General features: G+C 35.0%; 1 protein-coding gene across 5 annotated transcripts in view; it reads left to right on the forward strand.

The window, feature by feature from the left end:
- IL31RA (interleukin 31 receptor A) overlaps nucleotides 1–18,203 on the forward strand; it is a 68,429-nt gene extending 50,226 nt beyond the window's left edge. For 4 of the 5 annotated variants that reach the window (XM_031965182.1, XM_031965175.1, XM_031965197.1 and 1 more), the window contains 6 exons: nucleotides 852–998; nucleotides 4,181–4,318; nucleotides 7,143–7,236; nucleotides 9,732–9,810; nucleotides 13,009–13,497; nucleotides 17,230–18,203. In XM_031965182.1, coding sequence (XP_031821042.1) covers nucleotides 852–998; nucleotides 4,181–4,318; nucleotides 7,143–7,236; nucleotides 9,732–9,810; nucleotides 13,009–13,494 — 944 coding nt within the window. In that variant the 3' untranslated portion in view covers nucleotides 13,495–13,497; nucleotides 17,230–18,203. Of the gene's footprint in view, nucleotides 1–851; nucleotides 999–4,180; nucleotides 4,319–7,142; nucleotides 7,237–9,731; nucleotides 9,811–13,008; nucleotides 13,641–17,229 lie in introns of those variants that run through there. The other variant, XM_023495753.2, reaches the window with a different exon arrangement.
- Nucleotides 18,204–27,405: the final 9,202 nt, after the last annotated feature.

A 27,405-nucleotide genomic window follows, 5' to 3' on the forward strand; every position in this document is an offset into this window, starting at 1 on the left:
GTTATCAGGCCCCCAAACCTACAGAAATACTTTTGGAACAATCAGAAATCTTCTCTGCACAGATAAAGGATGGTAACAGTTTGCACACCACTGGATTTATCAGATGTAATCAACAGTAGTTTACTTCCAGATGGAACTAATAAAATAAAATCTAAGATCCAAGATAAAATCTAAAGACTCCCCAAGATGCACAAACTCAGCCAGCAAAATATTGATGAAAAAACAACAGAAAGATGGATGAATCATACACATTTGTTTTGGAAATGAAGTTTGTACTGAAGTCATTGTCACTAGAAACTACAGAACATTTTTCCATAAGGAACACAACTTTTACCTCATAGCTAGTAAGATGTGACTCAGTGGCTACAATGCTAGATCAGAAGCTTACTATCTAGCACAATCCGTTAGATAACAAATCATCAAACTAAAAACATATATCTCAAAATTTCTTGGAGTTCTCAGCCCTGGACAGTTAACACATTGTCCACAATTGCCCAGACATAATTTTGATCCATAAAAACTTTCTAAAGAGGTTGTCATACTGCATGCTCATAACTGTTAAATTGTATGGAATAAAAAAAAATACAAATATAGAGATGTAGTAGTAGTTAAGAAGATGAGTAATTGCCCATGGTTACATAGCTAATAGACATGATGAACCTGATGATGGAACCAAGTCTCCCTGACTACAACTCTAACACCACTGTCACCCAGCTTTAATCCATCTGAGTTGAGTGTTCATCAGAAGCTTTTCTTTTTCCTGGAGGTTGGGGGCAGCAAATGCAATAGATAGAAAGCCGGGGCTAATGGCGAATGAATATTCATTGTCTGTCTTTCTGTCTTTTTAAAAGTTCCATCAGAAGGTCCACTGGCTAAGGCCCAAAATATCAGCACCCAGACAGCCACAATAAAATGGGAAGAGATACCCAAGACCAAGAGAAGGGGCTTCATCTATAACTATACAGTGTTTTATAAATCTGACCATGGAACAGAATTTGGTAAGTGTACATATAGCTTAGCTGGGAAAAAAAACTTTTTATTCCAACCAAATAGTTTGACTAAATCAATTAAGATGATCATATTGTACTCTTTTTTTTGGGCAAATTTTTCTTAGTGGAGGTCTGTTTTCTAGATGACATACAAACTTCCTCCTTTAGTTAATTTATTTTAATTTAAGTTCAGGGAATATTGAACTATGTGCCCAGTGCTGTGCTAGGCACTGTAGAGAATACAAAGATGGAGACTGACACTTATCCTGTCCTCAAGGAACTTGTGTTAGAGTAGATGGGCCAGATCTGACACATATAAGGTTAAATAAAATCCAAGGTAGAATATAAAATTCCTAGGTGCCTTTGAAGAGACTTGAGAAAGATGTATTTTGATGAAAGGAATTTAAAGCTGAATTGGGTGACAGGTGTGATACCTGGGTACTTGGAGCAGAATAGTGATCATTTTCTCCTCACCTTTGTGTGTATAATGGGAAGAAGCATAAAGAACTCACAGTCTTTAAAGGAATTTTAAAGCTTGACATCTAGTTAGGCTTGCGTTTTGAATATGACATGTGAATTCATTGGTATAGGGAATTCCTGGTTAAGAAACTCCTTCTACCAATATAGATCAGCAACTGTTCCGTAATTTATGGTATTAGGAAATTGTCTGGATTCACAAAACCAGCTTGTAAACTGGTCCTTCCTTCCTCTCCGGCCAGCTTTCTATTCATTATGACTCTCAGCTTGTTAAAAAAAATTGTATAGATTAAATTGCATGAAAAAAACCCAGTCATCTAATTGAGATTTAAAAGTGTATTTCATTCCCATCTGTGAGTGATCTCTTCCCCATCCATACAAAGGATCACTGTATTGAGGTGTGAGAAATGAGGTGAGAGATATCCAGTCAGCAATGGGGTCCCCTGGCCATTGTCATAGTGTTGCGAAAGAATTTGTAATCCTCGAGGTTTGTGGCAAAAAATGGGTTTATTACACTGAAAAATAACTTTCTCAGTGGGCTAAATCCTGAAAGGATTTTTAGCAAAGGTTTTTTTTTTTTTTTTTTTTTTTTTTTTTTTTTTTTAGCAAAGATGGTTTATACTGAGAAACAATTCAGGGGGGCTCTTCCAAAAGGAATTAGCAAAGATTTGGGGTTCATCCTTTCATTATGTTGGGGTTTTGTGGCCAAAAGCTAGGGAGCGATCTCCAGATGAATTTGAGGGACTACTTTTCCAATTCAATAAAGGGTGGTGAGTATACCCCAGGCCAAGATCTCCAATTGAATTGTAGATGGAGATTACCATCTAGGAGTTTTCCCTATGATCAAGGGGGGGGCCCCTCCTAGAGGCCAGGAGGGATTAAGATTTTAGGGTTTCACTAACTTAGGTCCAGCATCAACTGGGTCTATCATCCAAGACACCACAAGGGGATTTACAAAGGGATTGAGAAGTTGAATTTTATCCTTGGTTATCCAGCCTTTGCTGAAACCCTGATACAATCAATAACACTGTGATCTTAGTAATTCATTTAGTTCCTTATATGAATAAGGGTGGTAGGAGGTCACTTTGATAACTGCCTCAATAGCAATTGGATAATAGTTGATACATTTTCATTCCCCAAAGCAGTCTCATGTACCTTTCTCAGGTTCCTCCCTGACTCAATTGACAGACATTTCCCTGGAAACAGTGTGGTGTAACGGAAAGAATTCTGACTCTAGAGTCAAAAGTCAAAATATCTGGATTCCAATTCTAATGATTAATGCCTGTGTAACCTCAAAGAAATTAACTTTCCTGGGTGTGTTTCTTTCTCTGCCAAACCTCCACATTTCCTGCCAGCTTTAGATGAATGATTCTTTTCTTCTCAGGGCCTCTTCTGTCTAACAATTAATTCATAGCCATCAACAGATAGCAATAGAACAAATACTATTTGCCCAAACTCTTATTTTTCCCTCTAGTTCCAATTCAATTCCTGAGAAGATGAATCTAGAAGGGCAAGCCCTGGACTCGGAACACTGACTGGATCATAAGAGGCAGGAATTGCTCTGGGAACACCTAGAATTTTCAATTATTCTTTTGAGCAAACTTGGGGTTTTTCTTTGGCCAAGTATCTTCAAGTCACTTGTTTCATTTAGAAACAAATTTGGAATATGACATAAGCTCCTTGAGTGCAGGACTTAAAAGTTTGTTTTTGTATCACCAGTACTTACTATCCTCTGGCTTATTCTGCTTTGTATAGAATATAATAATAATAATACATATTTATTTAACCTAATAAATAAATACTTGTTGAATGGAACTGAATTCAATAGTCCCCAAACCAACTTGATCTCATGAACACTTCCCCTCCTTTTTCTTTTCCTTACAGAACTGAGTTTGAAACTGAGTAAAGTGGGGAGAGGAATCATATGTTATATAATATTATACTATATTATATTATATTACATTACACTACATTGCATTACATTGTATTACATTACATTACATTGTATTATATATATTATATTATAGAACAAGCTATCTAGTTTAACCCATATATCTCTGACAATTGATCTCCTAACATTTCCTTCAGTAAGGAGGAACCCAGTATTTGAGGCAATTCATGTGACTTTTACACAGCAGGATTTTTTTTCCTTTACCTCAAGCCTAAGTCTGCAACTTCTATTGATCACTTGGCTTTTTGGATACAAATAGAACTACAATATTATTATTAATAATAATAACAAATGTTTACATAGGGCTTACTATTTGCCAGTCTTGTCATAAGTGCTTTAAAATTATTATCTCATTTGGTTCACATAACAACCTTGGGAATGGGTTCTGTTATTTTCCCAATTTATATTACCCTCTTTTACAGATGAGGAAACTACTAAAAATCTGAGGAAGTCTGAATTCAGGTCTTTTAGACTCTAGCCTACACTCAATCCACTCATAGACTTGCTTGCTTTTCTTATCAGGAATTCTCTTTTCTTGCCTTTAATCTTCCTTTATTCCAAAATCTCCAGGGCTGCAATGGAAATCTGGGAAGTTGGAACACATTGAGAGGAATGGGGTGATCTCTTTTAGAATCCAGAGTGTCCATGCTTTTGGTTTAGTCATCAAAATGTTGCATTAACAGGATCTCTGGAAGAGTGCCAGATGGAACTTTAAATTACTCCAACCTTTCTTTTAAAAATTCATCATATTTTTTTCTTACAGCTATAACAGTCGATTCTAGTATCTTGCAATATGAACTGGAGTCCCTGGAAAGCAACACACAGTACACTGTTAAGATCATGGCAAATACCTTGGCTGGAGGCAAGAATGGGACAAGTTTCAATTTCAAGACATCCATTAGTGAGTAATTGTCAAAGGGAATCATTATTTAGGAAAATTTAGAATTGAGTTAAAAGTTAACAGCTGTTCTGGTGTGTCTTGGGCTCAAAGGGTAAATTATTTTTATGCCCTAAATCAAATTGAGCAAGAGTGGCCATTCTTTTTTTTTCAGATGTAATTTTTTTATTATAGCTTTTTATTTACAAGTTATATGCATGGGTAATTTTTCAGCATTGACCATTGCAAAACTTTTTGTTCCAATTTTTCCCCTTCTTCTCCTCCACTCTTTCCCCCAGATGGCAGGTTGACCAATACATGTTAAATATGTTAAAGTATATGTTAAATACAATATATGTATACATGTCCAAACAGTTATTTTGCTGTACAAAAAGAATTGGACTTTGAAATAATGTACAATTAGCCTGTGAAGGAAATCAAAAATGTAGGTGGACAAGGGCAGAGGGATTGGGAATTCTATGTAGTGGTTCATAGTCATCTCCCAGAGTTCTTTCTCTGGGTGTAGCTGGTTCAGTTCATTACTGCTGTATTGGAAATGATTTGGTTGATCTCATTGTTGAGGATGGCCACGTCCATCAGAATTAATCATCATATAGTATTGTTGTTAAAGTATATAATGACCTCCTGGTCCTGCTCTTGTTATTCAGCATCAGTTCATGAAAGTCTCTCCAGGCCTTTCTGAAATCATTCTGCTGGTTATTTCTTACAGAACAATAATATTCCATAATATTCTAATAGCACAATTTATTCAGCCATTCTCCAATTGATGGGCATCCATTCAGTTTCCAGTTTCTGACCACTACAAAAGGGCTGCCTCAAACATTCATGCACATACAGTCCCTTTCCCTTCTTTAAGATAAGAGTGGCCATTCTTAACATCAATTTCAACAACAACATTTGAAAATAAGAATTATTCTCACAGACACTGATTCTAAGATGAGAAAAGATGAGGAATCTTTTGCCTATCATAGAATCAGGAACTGCAAAGACCCTTAGGGATCATCTAGGTTGACTCTCTCATTTTATAAATGAAATAAATGAAGCCTATAAAGGGGAAAGTGATTTGCCTATAATTGAAGCAAGGAAGTAGTGGAGACAAGCCTTAAATGCTGATTATCTAGCTCCAATCCATTATACCTGGTATCAAACAATCTGAGTCAGAGAATTAAATCTAATTTAAGTTATTGTTGATTTTTTTGAGAAAACCACATAGAATGGTCTATTAGTTCAACAAATAAGAACTGAAAGTATAAAATTCTATTCAATAAAAATAATCATTCAGAACAAATATACTTTATTGACACCTTCTTGCTGATGATGAAGCAGAACCAAAAGAGAAAAAAGGATAAAGGAGAAGAAAGAAGCAAATCATTGTTTACCATGTTCTTACAAAGTTCTAATTCATTTATTAACATTAGGCTTTGAAAATGCCACTACTCAGATAATGGACTTTATTACTTAAACATGTTTTAAAGTTTGAGGCAGTAATTGCCTCAAACTTGGAAATACCACAACTCTCATTTACATTGGAGAAAAATGTTTTATCTTCTACTCTGTAAATAAGGAGGGTTGCAGCTGCTTTTATGAGGGAAAAAAAAGGTTTCTTATTTTTGTGGAACAACATGCTCCATCTTATGGCAATTTGGGGAATTCCTGTATTGCTGCTTATGCTTGCTTTTAAAAAATTGTGATCTTGACAGACTTCACCAAACATGATCATTTCCATAAAAAAAAGAATAAACAGAAAAAGAGAGCTGGATGTGAAAATTGGATTTCAATTATTTATAGCTGGCTTTAAAAAAAGCATGATATATTTAATAACATCCTATTTATCTGTTTGCTAAAAACTTTTACAATTATTTTGTATTTGCTCAACCATAGGCAAAAATGAAACCTTTTTTGGTGCTTATCTTGAATGCCAGATGAAATTAAATTTAAGAACAAATTCAACTTAGGCCAAGAGTTGGGACATGGGTGATTCATATAGACTTGATTGATAGTGTTACATGTTATGAAAGATGTTTAACAAGGAACATATGTTAGTTTATTTTTTAAAAAAATTTATTAAAGCTTTTTATTTTTCAAAACATATGTGTGGATAATTCTTCAACATTAGCCCTTTCAAAACCTTATGTTCTGATTTTCCCTTCCTTCCCCCATGCCTTTCCCTAGTTGGGAAGTAGTCTGATATAACGTTAAACATGGTAAAGATATATGTTAAATCTAATGCATACAATTATTGTGCTGGACAAGAAGCATCAAATCAAGCCTGTAAAAAAAAAAAAAAGAAGCAAAATAAAAAAGAGTGTGAAAATGCGTTGTTGTGAACCACACTCAGTTTCCACAGTCCTCTCTTTGGGTAGTTGAGGAGAGCCACGTCCATCAGAATTGATCTTCCTATAGTCTTCTTGTTGCCGTGTACAGTGATCTCCTGGTTCTGCTTGTTTCACTCAGCGTCAGTTCGTGTAAGTCTCTCCAGGCCTCTTTGAAATCACCCTGTTGGTCATTTCTAATACAATAATAACATTCCATAAGATTCATGTATCATAAATTATTCAATCATTCCCCAATTGATGGGCATCTATTCAGTTTCCAGTTTCTTGCCCCTACAAAAAGAGCTGCCACAGATATTTTTGCACATGTGGGTCCCTTTCCCTTCTTTTAATTCTCTTTGGGATATAAGCCCAGTAGAAACACTGCTGGGTCAAAGGGTATGCACAGTTTGATGACTTTTTGAGCATTTTATGTTAGTTTACCTAACAGATTATCCTTAATGGAATAATCCTCATGGGGGATATAATAAAATATTGGTCTCCTTTTCTTCTAGGTATAATCAAGATTGTGCTTTTGGGGGCTATCACTGGAGGTGGTCTTTTTTCCCTTGGTATCTTATTGATGGTCTGTAGTCTCAACAAACCCAAGTAAGTATTTATGTGTGTTTGGCAAATGGAGAAGAGGACATGTGTAAGGAAATTATTTGTCATTATTTTAATTAGAAAGTTTCACTGGGGGCAGTTAGATAGTGCAGTGGATAGAGTACTGATCCTAAAATCAAGAAGTCCTGAGTTTAAATCTGTCCTTGGAAACTTAATACTTACTAGCTGTGTGACCCTGAGCAAGTCATTTAACCCCAATTACCTTGCTTAAAAAAAAAGTTTCATCAAATGTTTAATTAGAAAAGAGGAAATTAGTTCAGACACAAGCCTTTTTTTTTAAAATGTGCTTTAATAACTTCTATTTTTTTCTATTTTTGCACTTGAAAAGCCCCAATATGCTTAACAAAACCAAATTTTTAAACAAATATGCATAGTAAAACCAAATGAATTCATACAATGGCTCTATCCAAATATCAATGTCTCATTCTTCATTTTGAGTCCATTGGCTCTCTTTCAGGAGGTAGGTAACAAGCTTCATCATTAAAAGTTACTAAACTATACACACATATCCTCTGACCTAGAAATACCATTCTTAGGCCTTTCCCCCAAAGAGATAAAAAAAACGTAAGAAATGATTAATGGGTACAAGAATATTTATAGCTGCTCTTTTGTAGTGACAAAGAACTAAAACTAAAAGGAAGTTCAAAGGGAAAATGGCCAAATTATAGTATATTAATATAATAGAACATCAAAATTTCTATATATGATGAAAAAGAAAAAGAAGGTTACATGTTAAATGGCAAAATTTTAGTATATACAGCTTGTTTTTTTTAAAGTACATAACAAATTTGATATATTAATTTCAAAGCTGTTCTGTTGTCTAATATAGCTCTTACTAAGGGTCAAGGAAGCCTGGGCTGATGCAGAAAAGGCCAGAGGTGCCCTAGAAGTATGAGTATATCATAGCATGAAGGGATCATTGAAACATTGACCCATTTCCCTAAAGTACCGATGTGAATTAAAGTAGGGAATGAAGGCAAAAAAGAGTGAGATGTTGTCAAGCATGAGTAAGGAAGGTTAGTGAAAAGTCCAGTTTGAGACTTGAAAACTCATTCATATGAAAGTATTCATAGATTATAGAGTTAATGTGTAATGCACATTAGAAGGGTTATTTGCTTTGATTTTCCTCAAATCACCTTAAATATATCTGTTCTAACTGGCTTGCTTGGAAGTCCCACTTCTGGTTAGCTGGATCCATATAGTACCAACTCCATACAATAAATTATGACATACTATTGAATGAAAGTTTCCTTCTCTTTAATTATCACAAGTATCCTGCCTGTTCTGGTTGAGTAGGTTAATTATTAAATAAACTCAATAAATTTCTAATTATTCTATTTCTCATGTTTTCCTGTCTCCAGAAGGGATATTGCTTTTTGCTTTGGATAATCAGTGATATCCATGGACTCTATTTGTAGATCAAGAATTTTCTAGGGAAACTAGATATAATTAGTTGAAAATTGTGTTTTAGTCAGCATACTAAATATGTCAATCAGTCCTACCAGCAGTATATTAGTATGTTAAAACCACAAATTCCAAATGAATTAATAATAGGAAAGCACATGATTACAAAATAAAAGAAGATAGTAAAAAAAATGAATCTTTCATAATTGTGGAAAGAAGAAAATCAAGCTATAACAAAGAGGAAATTATTAAGGACAAAATAAATGGTGATGATTATGTAAATTATTTTTTAAAATTTATGAAAACATAGCATTTTCACTTTCTGTTGTGGTTTGTTTGAATTCTATTTTCTTTCTCTCTCTCTCTTTTAACTTTTTGATCTGATTTTTCTTGTGCAGCAAGATAATTGTATAAATATGTATGCCTATATTGGATTTGACATATATTTTTACCATGTTTAACATATATTGGGTTACATGCCATCTAGGAGAGAGTGTGGAGAGGGAAAAACTGGAACACAAGGTTTTTCAAGGATCAATGTTGAAAAATTATCCTTGCATATGTTTTGAAAATAAAAAAAAAATCAATAAAAAAGAAAAAAAAAACTTGTGAAGAAAAAACAATGTATCCAGAATAAGAAGATAAAAATACAGATTGGATGAGACTATCTTTGCTTTAAATATTTCTGATAAAAATCTAGTATTTATAATTTCACGAATTGAGACATTTATAGGAACTACTGAAACAGGCAGTTCTTACAAGAAGAAACCATCAACAGTTACTCTAAAAAGTATTCAAATTTTTCACTTATCAGATAAATGAAAAATAAAACACCTGTGAAGATACCTTGTAAACATAACATTGACAAAGATAGAAAAGGAGATAAAATTTACTGCTGATAGAGTTGTGGGGAAATTCACATACTAAAATATTGCTGTTAGGGAAAGCAATACAGGATTGAATAATAAAAATGTTTATGCCTTTTGATCCAGACTCAATGCAAGACTTATACCTGTAATTTGGCATGGCAAGGGGGAAAATGCAAAACCTGACCAAGTTTTTTTTCTTAATGGCAGATTGAAACGTCTAGTCTGTCCAGAAATCCCCAATCCTGCAAAGAGCAATGTAGTCCTGTGGCATGATGACAATTTCAAAGTAGGTCGAATGTTTATTGCTAAAAATCATTCCAGCAGTCTGGGTTTCAGAGAAGGAGAAGCTGAGTAAGGCAGGTTGGGGCAGGGAGCGGAGATCTGCCCAGACTTTATATAACAAGGATCAAAGTGGGAACATACTTGGGAGAAATCAGGTAGAATCAAATTTTCATAGACATCACAGTTTAGAAGGAAGAAGGAATGTATCAACATTTGCTGAGCATTAATGTATATCTGGGCATAAACTTGGTGGTTTGGGAAATTTTGTCTTGATTTCCTAGTTAAAGAAAGAAAGAATGCTAACATAGCAAACAACCGTGAGAAGAGTGAAAACTCTGTAAACACTGGGTAAATACATAGACTTCAAAGGGAACGGAGCATGCAAATGACCACAGAAGATAGACTGGAGGAATTTAGAGCGTATTGTCTCAAGAAGACAAGTCTTAGATTGGGAGTGAGGGGGTGAGAATGGAGCGTTGAGAGATATAATAGAGATAGCATGGAGACTAATCTAGTTTTGTGACTGTGATCTGTGTGAAACTGGGGGAGCCACTTTGGTCTTCTTCCTGGGTTTTCTTATATATAAGAAAGATAGGGTTGGATTAGGTAATCTCTAAATTACCTTTCTGTTCAAAGCAACAATAGCTTCTGATGTGTTTAAAAGAATTGTTATGTGAAAGCAGGATTAGAGGCTGGATGACCATTTGTTACAGAGTATTTTACAGGGATTGCTGTCCTATTGAAGGTTGGACTGAATGACCTTCCCTCTAGTTCTTTGAATCTATGACTCCTGGCCCATGTGACACCAGAGGGCAGAATTAGGATTGTTGGGTTGAAAGTTATGGAAAGGCAGATGGAGAGTTCAAAATAAAAAAAAAAAAAAAAACCAAAACCAAACCAAACCCAAATAATCAGAGTTGCTTATCAAAGACACAGGCTTCCTTGGGGGTTGTGGGTAGCCTGTTATTGGGGTTTACGTCTTCTCAAGGAGTAAAAATGAGGGAAACCCCCCAAAAAGAACATCTGGTCTACTTCCTCATTGTGCAGATGAGACAGTTAAAGCTCAGAGTCACTTGCTCAACATCACATATTGGATTTGAATACAGGTTCCCTGTTATTCCCATTTGGTCACACTATTGTTTTAAAGCAGAGGTTGGATGACCTCTGGGTGGGGATATTGTACATGGAATTCCTGATTGGAATGAATGACCTTCCTAGTTTTAAGATTCTAGAGCAACAATAGCTAAGGTTTGCATATTCCTTTAAGGTTTGCTGGGGCAGCTAGTTGGTGCCCTAATGTATAGAGTTCCCAGCTTAGTCAGGAATACTCATCTTCCGAAGTTCAAATCCAGCCTCAGACACTTATTAGTTGCATGACATCGCACAAGGCATTTCAAATTGTTTGCCTCAGTTTCCTCATCTGTAAAATGAGCTGGAGAAGGAAATGGCCAACCACTCCTGTGTCTTTGCCAAGAAAACCCCAAATGGGGTCACAAAGAATCATTTATAACAGAACAATAAGCTAAGTGTGTATTATTTCATTTGATCCTTAAAAAAAACTTTTGAGGTAAGAATTATTATTTTATAGATGAGGAAATAGAGGCTAAGAGGTTAAGCGACTTTCCCAGGTCATACTAAAAACCATTTGAAACAGAGTTGAACTCCCATCTTCTTGATTTCAAATTTGGTGTTCTATTTACTATTACCATCTTGCTGGCTGGAATTGTTTTTTTCTTGTTGAGTGGGATTCCAGTGAAATCTCAATTAAGTACCAATGGAACTCTCTGCTTAACTGAATACTATGCAGAAAACTCTGTCTCTAGATTATTATTAAGAAATTTAAAAAATTTATTGTTACTTTCTTGCCAAAACAAACACAAGATACTGATAGCTCTTCTAGTATAGCAGAAGCATGTAACCTTTGTACTTCATTAGGAAGAATAATTAAATTTAGGAAACCACTAAGTGTGCTTCCTCTCCTCAGTGACCTTTCCTCTAGAAAATTTCTAAGGGAAAATCCTGGGTTTTTTCCCCCTTTGCCAGTAGTGGCCTCCCCAGGAATGCCTTGGAATGATCCAGAGGTTTTGGGGCCTTGTGTCATCCCCTCTGCTCTCTGAGGGCTGCCTTCCACTGAATTTATCTTTAAGAAGCTATTTTTAGAGGAATATTTTTTGCTGCTTGCTTCAGAGCAAATTTAGTAGTGCCTGACTTAGGCTCTCCATAGAGAGGTATCTCCATAGATATTCTTTGTTATGAAAGCTGGACTCTATTGCCACTTTCTCCCTTCTTAAGTGTCAAAATTTCCCTTTTAGTTTAGTTTTTAATGTGAACAACTATGTTATTCTGAGTATTATAAATACTCAAATGAACTGCAAAAAACCTAGGAAGGAAGATAGTCAACTCTACCTCCAGAGAAAGAACTGATCAATAGAAGCATGCACAATATAACTTTATATGTGTGTATGTGTGTGTATATATATATATATATATATATATATAATATATGTGTCAAATGGTGGCCTTCTCTAGTGAGGGGTGGGAGAAAGAGACAGTTCAGAACTTAAGATACAACAAAAAAATTAGATTAAAAAATGATGCAAGTAAAGAGGCATTATGGTTTGATAGTTAAAGGGCTGGATGGACAGTCAGGATATCTGGACTGTGGGCAAATTTCCAACCCTTGTTTGCTAAGTAACATTGGACAGTGCAAAATATGCTAGATTTAGAAGTTCAAGTGCTAGCTATTATACTTAGTAGCTGCGAAAATATATACAAATCACTTAGTTTCTTTGCACCTGGATTCCTCATCTATAATGAAAAGGGCCCTTCCAAGTTAAATCCATGATCCTATGATCCATAAGTAACTTTGGTGTTCTATAAGACAGGGCTCAAGGAATTTTGTAAAGATAAGATAATTCCCAAAATATTTTTGGGCTTTCTAGAAGAATTAACCTATACATATACAGTACATAACTTTTGACAAACTTAATGGAATAATATATGCACCACATGATACCTATATGTTTGCTACACTAGAAGGATAAATAGAATGGATCAGGAATAGTTGGGAGTAGGGGGAGGGTGGAATGAGAAAGGAATCGGGAATCTTTTTATGTGAGAGTATTTTAGAACTTCCCATGTGGTATCCAAGTGACCTTTGATGGTGGTGGTTGGTGGTTTATGTTCCTCTTTCTTTTGACAGTCCAAGCTGCATCTCGGAGAGGTCCAGTTCCATGGCAAGACACTGGATGAAAGGATTCCAAAACCATACTTATTTTCCTCTGGGGACTTGATCGACAAATTAGTGGTAGACTTTGAGAACTTTCTGGACAAAACTGAGGTTCCTGGAGTAGACCTGATGAAGACGCAGGAAAGCATTTTGAGTGTGGAAGGGAAGAAGTATGTAAATTCCCCATATAATTTTTACAGTCCCTCAGGACAGGTTTTCCAAGGGCTTCTATCTTCAGCCTTAGTTTCACTCAAAGGAACACAAGAACCATCTTCAGAAAGGCTGGATGAAGAAACCAAGGATAAAACTTTCCAGAAGCCAAATGCTAGTGAAATTCTGGAGCCAGAGCAGCAACCCTGGGAAGAAGCTGGATTGAATCCATATTTGAAAAATTCAGTGACAACAAGGGAATTCCTCACCTCTGAGGAATTTTCTGATCCAAATCCAGAAGAAGACTGAAATGTAACTATTGTCTGTGTTCTCATTTTTGACTGTGTTGGGGGAGTAACAGTGTAGATGACCCTTAGTTAGAAGGAATGTGTTTGAATGGAAAGCTAGGTGATGTAGTGGATAGACTGCCAGGCCTGAAGTCAGGAAGACTCATTTTCCTGAATTCAAATCTGGTTTCAGATACTTATTAGTTGTATGACCTTAGGCAAGTCATTTAACCCTATTTGCCTCAGTTTGCTCATTTGTAAAATGAGGTGGAGAAGGAAATAGTAAACTGCTTTAGTATCTTCCCCCCCTCCAAAAAAAAAAAAAAACCAAATGGAGTCACAAAGAGTTGGACACAACTAAACCACAACAACCCACTATATATATATATATATATATATATATATATATATATATATATATAGTGGGTTCAGAGAAGGTAGAATCAGGAAATTTAGATTTTTCTTTTTCCCATGCTATAGAACAATTCTTTCCTTTGGCTTTCAGGCAGTAGGCTTCTATTTTTTCTTTAACTGAAATCCATGAGAAATATTCATTTATTTTTTGCATCTACTATTCTCACTTTAAAACCTATTGTTAATATCCCATCAGGACTAGTGATAATGACGATAATAATAACTCACATTTACATAGTGCTTTGAGATTTACAAAGCACTTAAAATTATTATTTTACTTGGTCTTCACAACTATGCTGAGAGACAAGTGATTTTATTTTCCTCATTTTCCAATGGATGAAAATGAGGAAGAAAGTGATTTGCCCCAAATCACAAGGTTTCTAAGTGTCTGAGTCCATTTTCAGTTTACATCTACTTGATTTCAGGTCCAATGCAATATCATCTGTCTTTCTTTCTTCATCATTTCAGTGCCTTTCCCTATATGTATCTAGGGGTCACTTATTCCCTGGAAGTTGGTTGATTTTTTTGATGTTTTTTTTGGGGAGGCAGGGGAATCAGATGGAAAGTGTAATTTCATTGACATAGGAAATTTCTGGTAAGAAAATGCCCTTAGCCAACATAAATCAGCAATCAGAATTTTAAAGAGCTTTCTAAGGCTTCTACAATTTAAATGAGTTGCTCAGGCTCATACAGCCAGGATGTTTCTGAGGCAAGGATCCTGGTTTTATTGACTCTTAGGGCCAGTGATCTATCCATTACTTTCCATGGCAGCAGAAACCAGTACAGAGAGCAGCCATTATCCTTCTCCTACAGGGCAGAGAATACCTGACACAAGGAGGAGGCTGGACCTTCTGTCTCATGCTTGTTAGTTTTGTTGTTGTTGAGTAAGTTCACTTGTGTCTGACTCTTATTGGCCCCCTTTGATGTTTTCTGGGCAAAGATACTGAAGTGGTTTTCCATTTCTTACTCCAGTTCATTTTACAAATGAGGAAACTGAGGCAACAGGGTCACACAGCTAGTAAACATCTTAGGTTGAATTTGAAATCTGGTTTTCCTGACTCCAAGCTCAGTTCTCTATATCCTGTGCAGCTTAGCTGCCCATCCTTGTTAACTATGAGAGACAAGATAGTTCAGGGACTTTGCTTTTGGGGAACCTGGTTCTTTCTTTCTCCTCATTCAGAGTCTGGGTATACATAGTTGGAAAAGCATCTTTAGATTGCCTGCTTCCCAGGAATAATTTAGCAGTTCACATCTTCTGAGGAATATGCTGAGAAAGAGATACATTTATTGAATACTGCTGTATAGCACTATGTTCTCTCCTCCCAGTAGAAGAGGGAGATAATTCAACTTAGCTTTAAATTTGTGAAAATACCCTGAAAGAGACTATTCAGAATTCCACTGTAGGTACTGGGAACCTGCATGATTGGTCCTAACTCTGTCCATTGTTGAGATTACTCATGAGCCTGGATAGAAACTTTGGGACGGGAGGGCGGCACAGGATTGAGGCTCTATTTGGTCCTTGGCTGACCTAGGAGAAGTTCAGAAGAGTTAAGGGAGGGGAATAAAAGTAAAGTTGTCTTTCAGAAGCTTTCTTTCTATATCTGGAAATGAGAAGTCAGAAAGGCAGATAGTTTCTTTTCTAGGAAATATTTACAAACTCAATCCTGATATCAAGTAGGAGAAGGGAATATAGGAAATTTCCCTGGGTTACAGATTTAGTATTTTTAAATTTGAGATGGAAGGGAATGGGGTGGTACTTAGAAATATTCCTTCCTTAGCCTGGGGAGAAGAGAAATGATTCTAATAGTAACCATATTTTAGCCATTAAGAATTCAATTTTTATTTCAATTGAGAAGTAGTATACTAACACCCTATATACAGAAAACTAAATGGCCAGTGGGTAGTGTGCTGAGTCTGGAATTGGGAAGATGAGCATTTAAATTCAGTCAGATACTTATTAGCTGTGTGAGACTCTGGGTAAGTCACTTAATCCTTTGTGCCTCAATTTCCTTGTCTGTAAAAGAAGATAATAATAGTACCTATTTCCCAGGGAGGTTGTGAGGATAAAATGAGATAATATATGTAAAGTACTTAATACATTTTCTGACATATAATAGGTATCTAACAAATGCCTACTTCCTTTCTTTCCTAAGTACACATATTTCTTGCTTGTCCCCCCTTCTCTCTCCTTGTTCTTCTCTTGTTTTCTTAGTTTTTCTCTTCTTTCCTATACTCTTTTCCTGTCTTTTCATTACTTATAGTGTTAACTTTCTTTGTTTTTTAAAAATAGTTTGGTAGGAGATTCAGGGCTCCATTCTGATGTTTGCCTTAGATCAGGGTCAGATAGCTTCTTTAGAGTGACTGTTTCCTTGCTATAGAGAGACTTTTGCTTTCTAAGCTTTGGAGCTCCCAGAAGTCCCTGAATGAAACAAAATGTACATGTGCTAAGGGGTAGCCTGAGCTAGTGAGGGAGAAGATCTATCTATCTGCCTGTCTCCATGCTGACAATGGCCAGCTCAGAGATTAAGGCTCTGCTATATGTTATCTGTGTTTTCTTTGTATTTGTTTTCAAAGAGATTAGGAAGACACGAAGCAGGAAGTCTGTAGGTCCAACAAGAACTTTTGAAATACATATTTTCATAGAATTCTGGTTAAAGGAAGAGACTCTGAGATAAATGGAGACATCTGGAGCAATGCAAACAACTAGGCTTGGGAAGAACTTGCTGTTCTTTTATAGCATAAAGTCCTAATCTTTTTTTGTCTTTACATCGGCAGTCAGGGAAGTATGTGGGTCCTTTCTCAGAATCCTGTTTTTAAATAATTGAAGGAAATGCTAAAGTTCATTTAGAGATGAATCAAAAATAAAGATGTATTTTTTTTTCTGTCTGAGTACATGGACCCCTTGAAATCTATTTATCAAGAGACCCCTTTGGGTTTTGTGGACACTAAGCCGAGAACCTCCATGTAGTAACAATGCCAGACAGAAGAATTGCAAAGCAAGAATGAAGTAGGAGTAGAAATTTAGGGCAGAAAGTTCCTGGAGAGAAGCTCTATTAGTGTAATCTGGCTTTTCTGCAATTCATAATCTTTGGGAATTGCCTGGAGCACAGAGAGATGACCTCTTGTCCAGAGTGTGTGTCAGAAGCAAACTCGAATACAGATTTATCTCTGGCTTTCAGATCAACTTTTCCTAATGGTAGAAAAGAGTAGAAAAGTGACTAGCCCTGAGTCACACCACTAGTAAATCTCTGAAACTGTCAGGTTTCAGAGAGACTTTTGGATGAATGTTACCTTAAGCCCTAATTCTCTTAAATTGTTTTTTTTTTTTTTTTTTTTTTACTAGGTTGTTTTGTGCATCCCGACCTTGGAATCAAATTGGAGCATTTTTTCCCCCCTTTTTCTTGATTCTGAAGAAGAGGTTAAATTGGGCCTGGGTTTAAACTCTGAAGTGATTCAGACATCTAAAAGTGCAAAATCTTTAGCTTTCAGGGAGCTGTGACTGAACTACCAGAGGCCAAGAGGCTCAGTGGAATCAGAACTGGTCCTTCAATGTGCTTTTTAAGTTTGGTATTTTAAAAAGTTATTATTTATAGGTTGTTTTTAAGAAGTTGATATAAATAATTTTGAATAACTGACTCATAAGCACATGTTTGCTTATCTGCATAAATAGCCATTAACTGACAAGCATTTATCAAGACATCATGTGTCATGGACCATGGTAATCTTTACTCTTAAGCAACCCATATTCTAATAAGAGAGGCAATATTTATGCCCAGTATAAATTTTATTATATATATATATATATATATATATATATATATATATATAACTACCACCTATAGCTATTCAATTGCATGTGCACATGAACTACATATATGTATATATATGCACACATATACACATATGTAAATAAGTTCAGGCAAACACATGAAAAATATTGCATCCTTCAGAAGTTAGGCTCTGAGTACTGGGGAGAAAAGGAAAGGACTTACGAGAAAGTGATGTTAGGACTGAGCCAGGAGAGCTCAGAAGGAAGCGCAAAGACCCAAAAAGGAAAGATGGAGCATTGTGTATGAGGAATAGAAAGAAGGCCAATATGGGTGAATCACAGAGTGAATGGAAGAGAGCAAAACATAAGAAGACAGGAAAGATAGGGAGAGACTAAGTTGTAAAGAGCTTTAATACTTTTTGGTTACTCTAGACATAATAAAAAGCCCATAGAGTTTACTAAAGAGAGAGGTGACATAATCAAATTTATACTTTAAGAAAATCACTTTGGCAGCTGTATGGAAGACAGTTTAGAGCAGGGTTTCTTAAACTTTTTCAACTCAAGACTACTTTTTCCCAAGAAATTTTTATGAAAACCAGGGCATATAGGTGTCTAAAATAGGTATACAAATAAAACATTTGCTGATAATAAATCATAATTTTGCAATCCCCAATTCAGTTATGAGACTCCAGGTGGGGTCATGAACTACAGTGTAAAAATTTTCGATTTTCAGTAGGCAAAGACTTGAGGCAGGAAAATAATTAAGAGGCCATTGCAATGATCAATAAGGAGTGAGGAGGACTTGAATTATGGTGATGGCCTTGGGAGGAAAGAGAAGGGGTTGTATGGTGTTGTGAGGAGTAGAAATGCTAAGATTGGGCAATTGATGAATATGTGGGATTAGGAAAAGTGAAACATTGGGATAATGTTGAGATTATGAAATGAGTGACTGGGAATGTGATAGTATCCTCAACAGAAATAAAAAAATTTGAGGGGAGGTATAGATTTTGAGGCTACAGAATGAGTTCAGTTTTGAAAATGATGATTTTGTGAGTTGCCAGTGGTACTTGTAGTTAGAAATTTTCAATAGAGTCCTGGAACTCAGGAGAGAGACTAAAGATGGATATATAGATGTGGAAATCACTCCATAGAAATGCTAATTGAACCAATGGAAGCTGATAAGATGACCAAGTAACAGAGTGTACAGAAGTGGAGAAACAATCTGGCACAGGAGAAAGATCCTCAGACTAGGAGTAGTGGGTTTTAGGTAATTGGCATATGCTACAAATCAGGGTTTGATTTATTATTTTGTTGATTGTCTAGGCTTAAGAAGTGATAGAGAAAACATTAATAATGCAAATGAAACTTGTGTGTTGTGAATATAACTTCTCTCTTCCCCAGTTAGCTGGCTGTTAAATATTTACCAGCATTTTTCTGGATCTTATGCAGGTCACATTACTATTCTGTATCTTAGAATTTCTTCATATATAAAGTACGATCCCTACAGACAAGAAGCTTAATTTGCTAAATTCCCTTCCCTAACACTTGCTGATTCCAAATTAATTTATTTTACTGGTATGTCCTAGAAGTTCAAAGACAAACAGTTATAAAAGGGAATCAGCTACCATAGACATTAGTATTTTATTTGAATTTATTATTATTATTATTATTATAATTTATTAGAATTAGAATCAATGCCTTTGATTTGCATCGACTAGCCTAGAGATACACACTTAAGTTGAAGTTTTATGTTTGGGTTTACCAAGTACACAGTAAATGAAACTTCTACTTTCCACATCATGAATTCTTTGTTCCAGTAATCCAGGTTCCATAAGAGGAAGGAGGAAAGGAGGGAACTAGCAGTGAGTAGAATTAAAATGTTATTTAAGTAGATCAAATTAGTATTTTCAAGCATTTGGGGCCATTGCTTATTGTAAATTCATAATTAATTGTGGAGTAATTGTCACCTTTGTCCAGGATTCCTCCTGGAATGTTTTGGAATGGAGCCTTAATGGAACCACAATTATGATGTGTTAACCACAATAAATATGAAAAAAAAATTGACTTAATTAGTAAGCTAGAAGACTGAATATGAACATTTTGTTGAAAATACTCTTCTTCATGTGAGCCTAATACTCATACAATTATGTATGCTACTAGATGTTATTGCAATGGAAGTAATCATATTGAATTCTTGCTTTATGATTTCTTTAATAAAGTTATAATAGATTTTAGTATGACTTTTATTTCTTATAATAATATGTATATATTTATTTCCAACACTTGAGTGAGGTAGCCAGGTGTCACAGTGGTTAGAGTATTGGGCCTGGAGTCAGGAAGATTCATTTTGATTATTTCAAATCTAGACTCAGACACTTACTAGCTATATGACTTTAGGCAAGTTACTTAACTCTGTTTGCCTCAGTTTCTCCATGTGTAAAATAACCTGGAGAAGGAAATAGAAAGCCATTCCAGTATCTCTGCCAAAAAATTCCTAGTGGGGTCACTGAGATTTAAACATGACTGAAAAATGATTCAACAATAGCAACACTTGAATGTTCAAAGTGATGCTAAAGTAATTGAGTATCTAAGTCTTTTAATGAGTAGTAGGGGATCCTAGGATTCTAAAATTTTAAAATTGTGAGGGACTTCCATATCCATCCCTTAAAATCAAAAAGCACTTACTATGTGTCAGAAACTGTGCTAGGTTTTGGAATACAAATACTAAGAACAAAGCTTCTACCTATACCATTATGCCAATGGTCATACATTTTTTGCTTGAATATGTCCAATGGGACATTGCCTCTATGCCTCTATGACATCCTATTTCACCTTTTAATAACTCTAAATGGTAGAAAGTTTTGCCATATATCAAGCCCAAATTTTAACTTTGTTAACTTCCAACTACTTCACCTAATTCTGTCCTTTGGATCCAAGCAGAAAAAATCAAATCCCTCTATCTAGACCACTGTCATGTCCTTCTTTACGTCTTTTCTTCTATAACCATACATAATTCCTTCAGTCAATTTTTACATGGTAAGATCTCAAAGCACCTCCTGGATGCTCTCTAATTCATCAATATTCTTCCTAAAATATGGCATTAAGAATTCAATTCAAGATTGCAGATGGATGTGATTATGGTATGGTATAGGGCCTGGATTCTTGCCCTCTCCATAAAATCTATTCTTATATTGGCATTCTTGGATACCATATTATGCACAGAACAAAACTACCCAACTACATGACAATGAATTGTTCATATAACAATAATATGAGGAAACTTCTCAGAACCCTATTGTTTTCAAAGGTTATAGAGAGAGTTAAACAAGATAGGTAGAAGCCTGGGAGTAATTTATTTCTATTTTTATGGTCTGAGAAGAAGGAAATAGGAAAAAAGGGGACAATAATGGGGAAGTATAAAAAGGAAGGGGAAGTAACATCACATAATAGGGATGTATGAGATTAAGCTTGTGAACAAGGATGAAACAATAGAAAAAGTGGATATCCCAAGAACCTGACTTTTACTTGAACTGGATAAAGGAAGGTTGAACACACTCACACAGATACACACACACACATGTATTCAAAGAGAGTGTTGTAGAAATACATTAATATATAGGGAAAAAGGAACAGACAGGCAAAAAGGGATGAGAGGAAGAGCAGGATAGGTTAGACAGTATTCATAAGCAGAACAAACTCCACCACTGAAAGATAGGATGTGAAGGAGGAGGAATTAAAATAAAAGAAATAAAGAGTACAAATCTGTGATGGGGGCAAGGGAAGGGGAGGAGAAGAGAAGAATAAAAAACCAGAAGACTTAAATTATAGATCACTAGTATTAAGTATATTCTTTCTTTTGTATCACTTTCTTTCTTGTAAAAATGCAAGGTAAAGCAAGGAAAAAGTACAAGGGGATAAGATAGATGCAAATGAACAATTAATAATCATAACAATGTCAATGGAGTGAACTCATTGATAAAATGGAAGAGGATAACAGATTGTATTAGAAAGCAGAATTATAAATCTTGTTTACAGGCCTAAAGAGAGGAGTACCAATAATTATTTCATGTAAGACAACAGTAAGACTAGACATAGTCTAAATAAAAAGATTTAAGAAGGGAAACTATTAGGTGTAAAAGTTTTATCCTTAATATACATATATATTCTGGTACTTAAAGGAAGTTTGCTAAATTATGGAAAGAAGCAGACAATAAAATTATAGTAATTAAGAGACCTCAAACTTTCAGAATGATACAAATCTTAAAAAAAAAAAAAGACACTACAAAGAAGTTAAGGATCTGAATGAGAAAATTAGAGGAAGTAAATCTCTGGCAGTTATCAAATGGGAACAGAAACATATTTACAAATTGCTCAACTGTGTATGGTAACTTTACCAAAATTGACCATATATTGGGGGAATAAAAACAAAGGAAGAGAATGAAGAAATACGAAAGATATCCTTTACTGACAACGCTATAATAAGAATTAATTGTGGACAAAGTAATTCTAAGGAATTGGTGAGTATAAAAACAATTCCAAGAAGCAATACAGAATTTCAACAAAGAAAATGACAATAAGACAACATACCAAAAAATTATGGGATAAGTGAAACATGTATGAACTGATACAGAGGAAATAAGCAGGACTAGGAGAACAAATTATACTATAAAAATATTGTAGAAATAAAAGATTTAGAACTATGACCAACACAATAACCAACCATAATTTCAGAGGACCAATGATGATGAATTCTAGGCACCTCTTGATAGAGAACAAAAGAAATACATAGAATAAGAAATATTTTTGGACATTATCAATGTTTTGTTTTATTTTGCTTTACTATTTATGTTTGTTACATTGGTTTTGTTTTGTTTTGTTTTGTTTTGTTTTTTTAGTAGGGAGACAAGATGAGAGGAAAAGTACATACTTGTTCATTGAAAATTAAGTTTAATATAACCAATAATTTAGAAATAAGACTCATGAGATTCAGCTAAATCCATTCTTTGGGGAAATTTTATGCTTTCATTAACCAAAAAAAACCCAGATTAATGAATTGAACAAGCAATTAAAAATAAGCAAACCTAGAAAAACAAAAAATTAACAAATTTACCAAGATACTATAATAAAAATCCTGAAAAGTCAAGAAAGAGATTGATAAAATTGTAAAAAAAAAAAAAGACCCATTGAGTTGGTAAATAAAACTAGGAGATTTAAAAAAAAACCCTAGTAAAATAAATAAATATCTGGTTTGATTTTTTAAAAGAGAGAAGTTGAGTTGTATTTAAAATAGAATTCATAACAATTGAAGATGAAATAAAGAAAACTATCAGAAAATATTTTGCCCAAATATTTGTCAAAATTTATGACTTAGAAGAAATGGAAGAATATTAATAAAAATATAAAAAGTCCAAATTAAAAAGAAAACTTAATATTTAAATAATCCAGCATCAGAAAAAGAAACTGAACAAATCTTAAATTATCTCCTAAAGAAAAAGATGAATGCAGGCAATTTTCAATTATGTGCTAATGCTTATATTCTCTAAATATGAAATACAAACTGATGACCCTTCTCTTTGTATACAGCATGCATATGTCACATTTCTTAGTGACATCTGCTACCATCCTGTGCCAATAAAACAGGTTTCTTACTAGCCTGAGTTTTTCATTGTGTCCAAAAGTCATCATACATTACTTTTACAATAGGAGTAACTTGGCTGCTTATGGAAGATTCAGTCTTTGAAACATAAGTAGATTTCCTCTGCCTGCTATCAGTTTGTGTTGAATTTTGGATGCTAATTTCTGGCTAGGATGACTCAGAGTCATTGTTACCATGTAAAGAAGAAAAAGCCTTCTAATCGGTTGTGAAAACAGAAAAAACAATGGATCAGATAAGTCATAAATGAGCAGGCATATAGTGTGATATTATTCCAGGTTTTTGAGAAAGGTTACTTTGAGCTGCTGGGCTGAATTTCCCAACTTAGCATTGCTGTGAACAGTTTTATAATAAATTAGGAAACAAAATTAGAGTTATGTAATTTACTAGCAAAGCATACAATCTTTAAAATTTTTTAAAAAATTATTATATCTTTTTATTTACAAAACATATGCATGGGTAATTTTTTCAACATTGATCCTTGCAAAATCTTCTGTTCCAAATTTTCCCCTCCTTCTTCTCATCCCCTCCCCTAGATGGCAGTAGTCCAATACATGTTAAATATGTTAAATCCAATATATGTATACATATCTATACAGTTAGCTTGCTGCAAAATAAAAAGAAAAATAGGATCTAGAAAGAAAAAAAAAAAACCGAGAAGGAAAACAAAAATTCAAGCAAACAAAAACAGAAAGAGTGAAAATGCTATGTTGTGGTCCACACTCAGTTCCCACAGTCTTCTCTCTGGGTATAGATGGCTTTCTTCATTACTAGACAATTGGAACTGGTCTGAATCATTTCATTGTTGAAAAGAGCCACATCCATCAGAATTGATCAGCATATAATCTTCTTGTTACCATGTATAATGATCTCCTGGTTCTGCTCATTTCACTTAGCATCAATTCATATAAGTCTCTCCAGGCCTCTCTGAAATTATCCTGTTGGTCATTTCTTACAGAATAATAATATTCCATAACTTTCATATACTACAACTTATTCAGCCATTCTCCAATTGATGGGCATCCACTCAGTTTCCAATTTCTAGCCATTACGAAAAGGGCTGCCACAAACATTTTTGCACATGTGGGTCCCTTCCCCTCTTTTAAGATCTCTTTGGGATATAAGCCCAGTAGAAACACTGCTGGGTCAAAGAGTATGCACAGTTGGCTAACTTTTTGAGCTTAGTTCCAAATTGCTCTCCAGAATGGTTGGATTCGTTCACAGTTCCACCAACACTGTATCAGTGTCCCAATTTTCCCACATCCCCTCCAACATTCACCATTATCTTTTTTAGCTAATCTGAGAGGTGTGTAGTGGTATCTCAGAGTTATCTTAATTTGCATTTGTTTGATTAATAGTGATTAGGAGCATCTTTTCATATGACTAGAAATAGTATCAATTTCTTCATCTGAAAATTGTCTGTTCATATCGTTTGACTATTTATCAATTGGAGAATGGCTTGATTTCTTATAAATTTCAGTCAATTCTCTCCATATTTTGGAATTGAGGCCTTTATCAGAATGTAAAAATATTTTCCCAGTTTATTGCTTTCCTTCTAATCTTGTCTGTATTAGATTTGTTTGTACAAAAACTTTTTAACTTAATATAATCAAAATTTTCTATTTTGTGATCAGTAATGATCTCTGGTTCTTCTTTGATCACAAATTCCTTCCTCTTCCACAGGTCTGAGAGTTAGCTATCCTATGTTCTTCTAATTTATTTATAATATCATTCTTTACAAAGCATACAATCTTAGAACAAATTGAATCCAAGGCCCCTCAGCAGACACAAGGACTTTGAAGAATTTTACAAAGATTTTTTATAATAAAACACAATTATTATTTTTAGATTAAGGCTTTTTTCCCCCAGAATTACATCTATCTGCATCCTGAAATATACTTAGTGATTCAATAATGAATGGTTTTCCTGAAATTACAAGATGATTACTAGATGGACTCAGTTTGGTTCTCTCAACATGTGTCTGAGCTGGGTTTATTCTTTCCTGATATTAAAAAATACAAGGTAAACAAGTCTTCTGAACCTTGTGAATTTAGGAGAGTCAGAGATCTTGGAAATATAACTGTCTGATTTAACTTTTTGTTGGTAACTGACCAATTGTGTGCTCTGGCAGCTATATAGCTAAGTGAATACAGTGCTGGGTCTGGTATCAGGAAGACTTCAAATCCAGTCTCAAACACATACTAGCTGCATGACCCTGGGCAGGTCATTTAACCCTTTTGCCTCAGTTTGCTCATCTTTAAAGTGAACTGGAGAAGGAAATGGCAAACCAGTCCAGTATTTTTGCCAAGAAAATTCTGAATGGGGTCCCAAAGAGTTGAATAATTGAATCACTGAACAACAAAGTCCTGTGAGTGGTTGTCCTGATAAATTCTGGTTAGTCATAAATTCTGATTTTAGTGAAAACTGGCTGAAAACATGCATTAGATATGATGTAGCTTTTCAGAAGGGCTCCTGAGAAAATATGGGAAGTTAATTGCAACAAGAAGAATAGCACTAGGACATTCTTGCAGTAAATGAAACCAGAGGACAAAAGGAAATTGTAGCTTAATGGAAGGATGACTCATAGGTTCTCTTAGGAAATAGAGGAATAGGCATATTGATTTCATCCTGTGCTCTCTTGAAAGAGTGACATCTATTTCATATAGACTTGGTGGGATTCATTTGGTCCTGAAGACCAGAGTCTGAACCCTTGTCTTATCTTTATTACCTCAGACATAAAAAGCCCAACCCCCTGGGAGATGATATGCTGAAAGCTTAATGAAATTTCTATTGTAGTGGAGATTGTTTTTATAATCCAACTTGGTCAGGGATGGAGTTGGGGAGAGGACCTTGCTGCTCACTTCCTCCTACTTTGCAAAGACCTGTATGGTTGATTTGAATTTGAATTAGAGATTAAATCTTGTAAGTCAGTATATTTTTACTTAATTTTATAGTTCTCAAGTGTTTTATTATATTTAGGTTCCAAATCTGAGCTACTGAACAAACCTGGCAGAGCTGGTGCCCAAAGATAAAATGAAACATTTTCATAAGGTATTTTGTCACCTTGCATTGCAGTGATCATAATCATTATAAGCAAAGGGTGTGATTTATATACTAATATATGATATAAAGAGTGAAAAGGTAGAGACTTTCTCCAAAGGAATTGTTAAGAAGTTCCCAATATATTTTTATGCTTGATAACTTCATTGTGAGAGTTTCCCTCAAAAACTTTATGAAACCAAGTCTCTGAACAGAGTCTGATAGAATGAAACCACTCTCCAGTTCAAGCCAGACTGGAAAAACTTCAAGAAAGGTCAATCTCACTGGGGTAAAAGGGTGCTCAGCCCAAGTGAGATAGATTCCGGTAAAGCTGGTGAGAGCCTTAATCACAGCAAATCAGCAACTAAGCCCCTCAGTCCTGCCTCAGTAGAGGAGAAAATCAGTGGGGCAGCTTCTAGTCCCTGCTCAGAAGGCAAACTCTGGGAACAAGCTTTTCCTGAAAAGAACAGGCAAAGTTAACCCCTGAAAACAAAAGGGGCCCCTGTGCTGAAAACCAAGGCTCAGAACTGCACAGGAAGCTTGGAACATTGCCCCTTTTACCTCAGGAGCAGAGTTCCACCTTAAAAGTAAAAAAAGAGGTAATACCAAAAGAAAAGGAAAGAAACTGAGCAAGAAAAAGAAAGGAACCTTGACCATAGAAAGCTACTATGATGACAGGGCAGACCAAAACATAAACTCAGATGAAGACAAAATGTCCACAGAAGAAATCTCAAAAAGTGATATGAATTGGTCTGAACCCCAAAGAGGTTTCTTGGAAGTGCTTATAAAAGACTTTAAAAGGCAAATAAAAGAGAAGAAAAAATGAGAAAGGAAATCAGAGGTATACACGAGTCAACAACTTGGAAAAGGAAGGGAAAAAATTGTCTGAAGAAAACAATTCCTTAAAAAGTAGAAAATGGAAAAAGAGACACAAAAGCTAACTGAAGAAAATCACACATTAAAAACTAGAACAGGGCAAATAGAAGTTAATCACTTGGTGAGACAGAAAGACTCAGTCAAACAAACGAAAAAGAATGAAAAAAAATGGAATAAAACAT

This window comes from Sarcophilus harrisii, chromosome 1, assembly GCF_902635505.1.
Source record: "Sarcophilus harrisii chromosome 1, mSarHar1.11, whole genome shotgun sequence".
Lineage (NCBI taxonomy): Eukaryota > Metazoa > Chordata > Mammalia > Dasyuromorphia > Dasyuridae > Sarcophilus > Sarcophilus harrisii.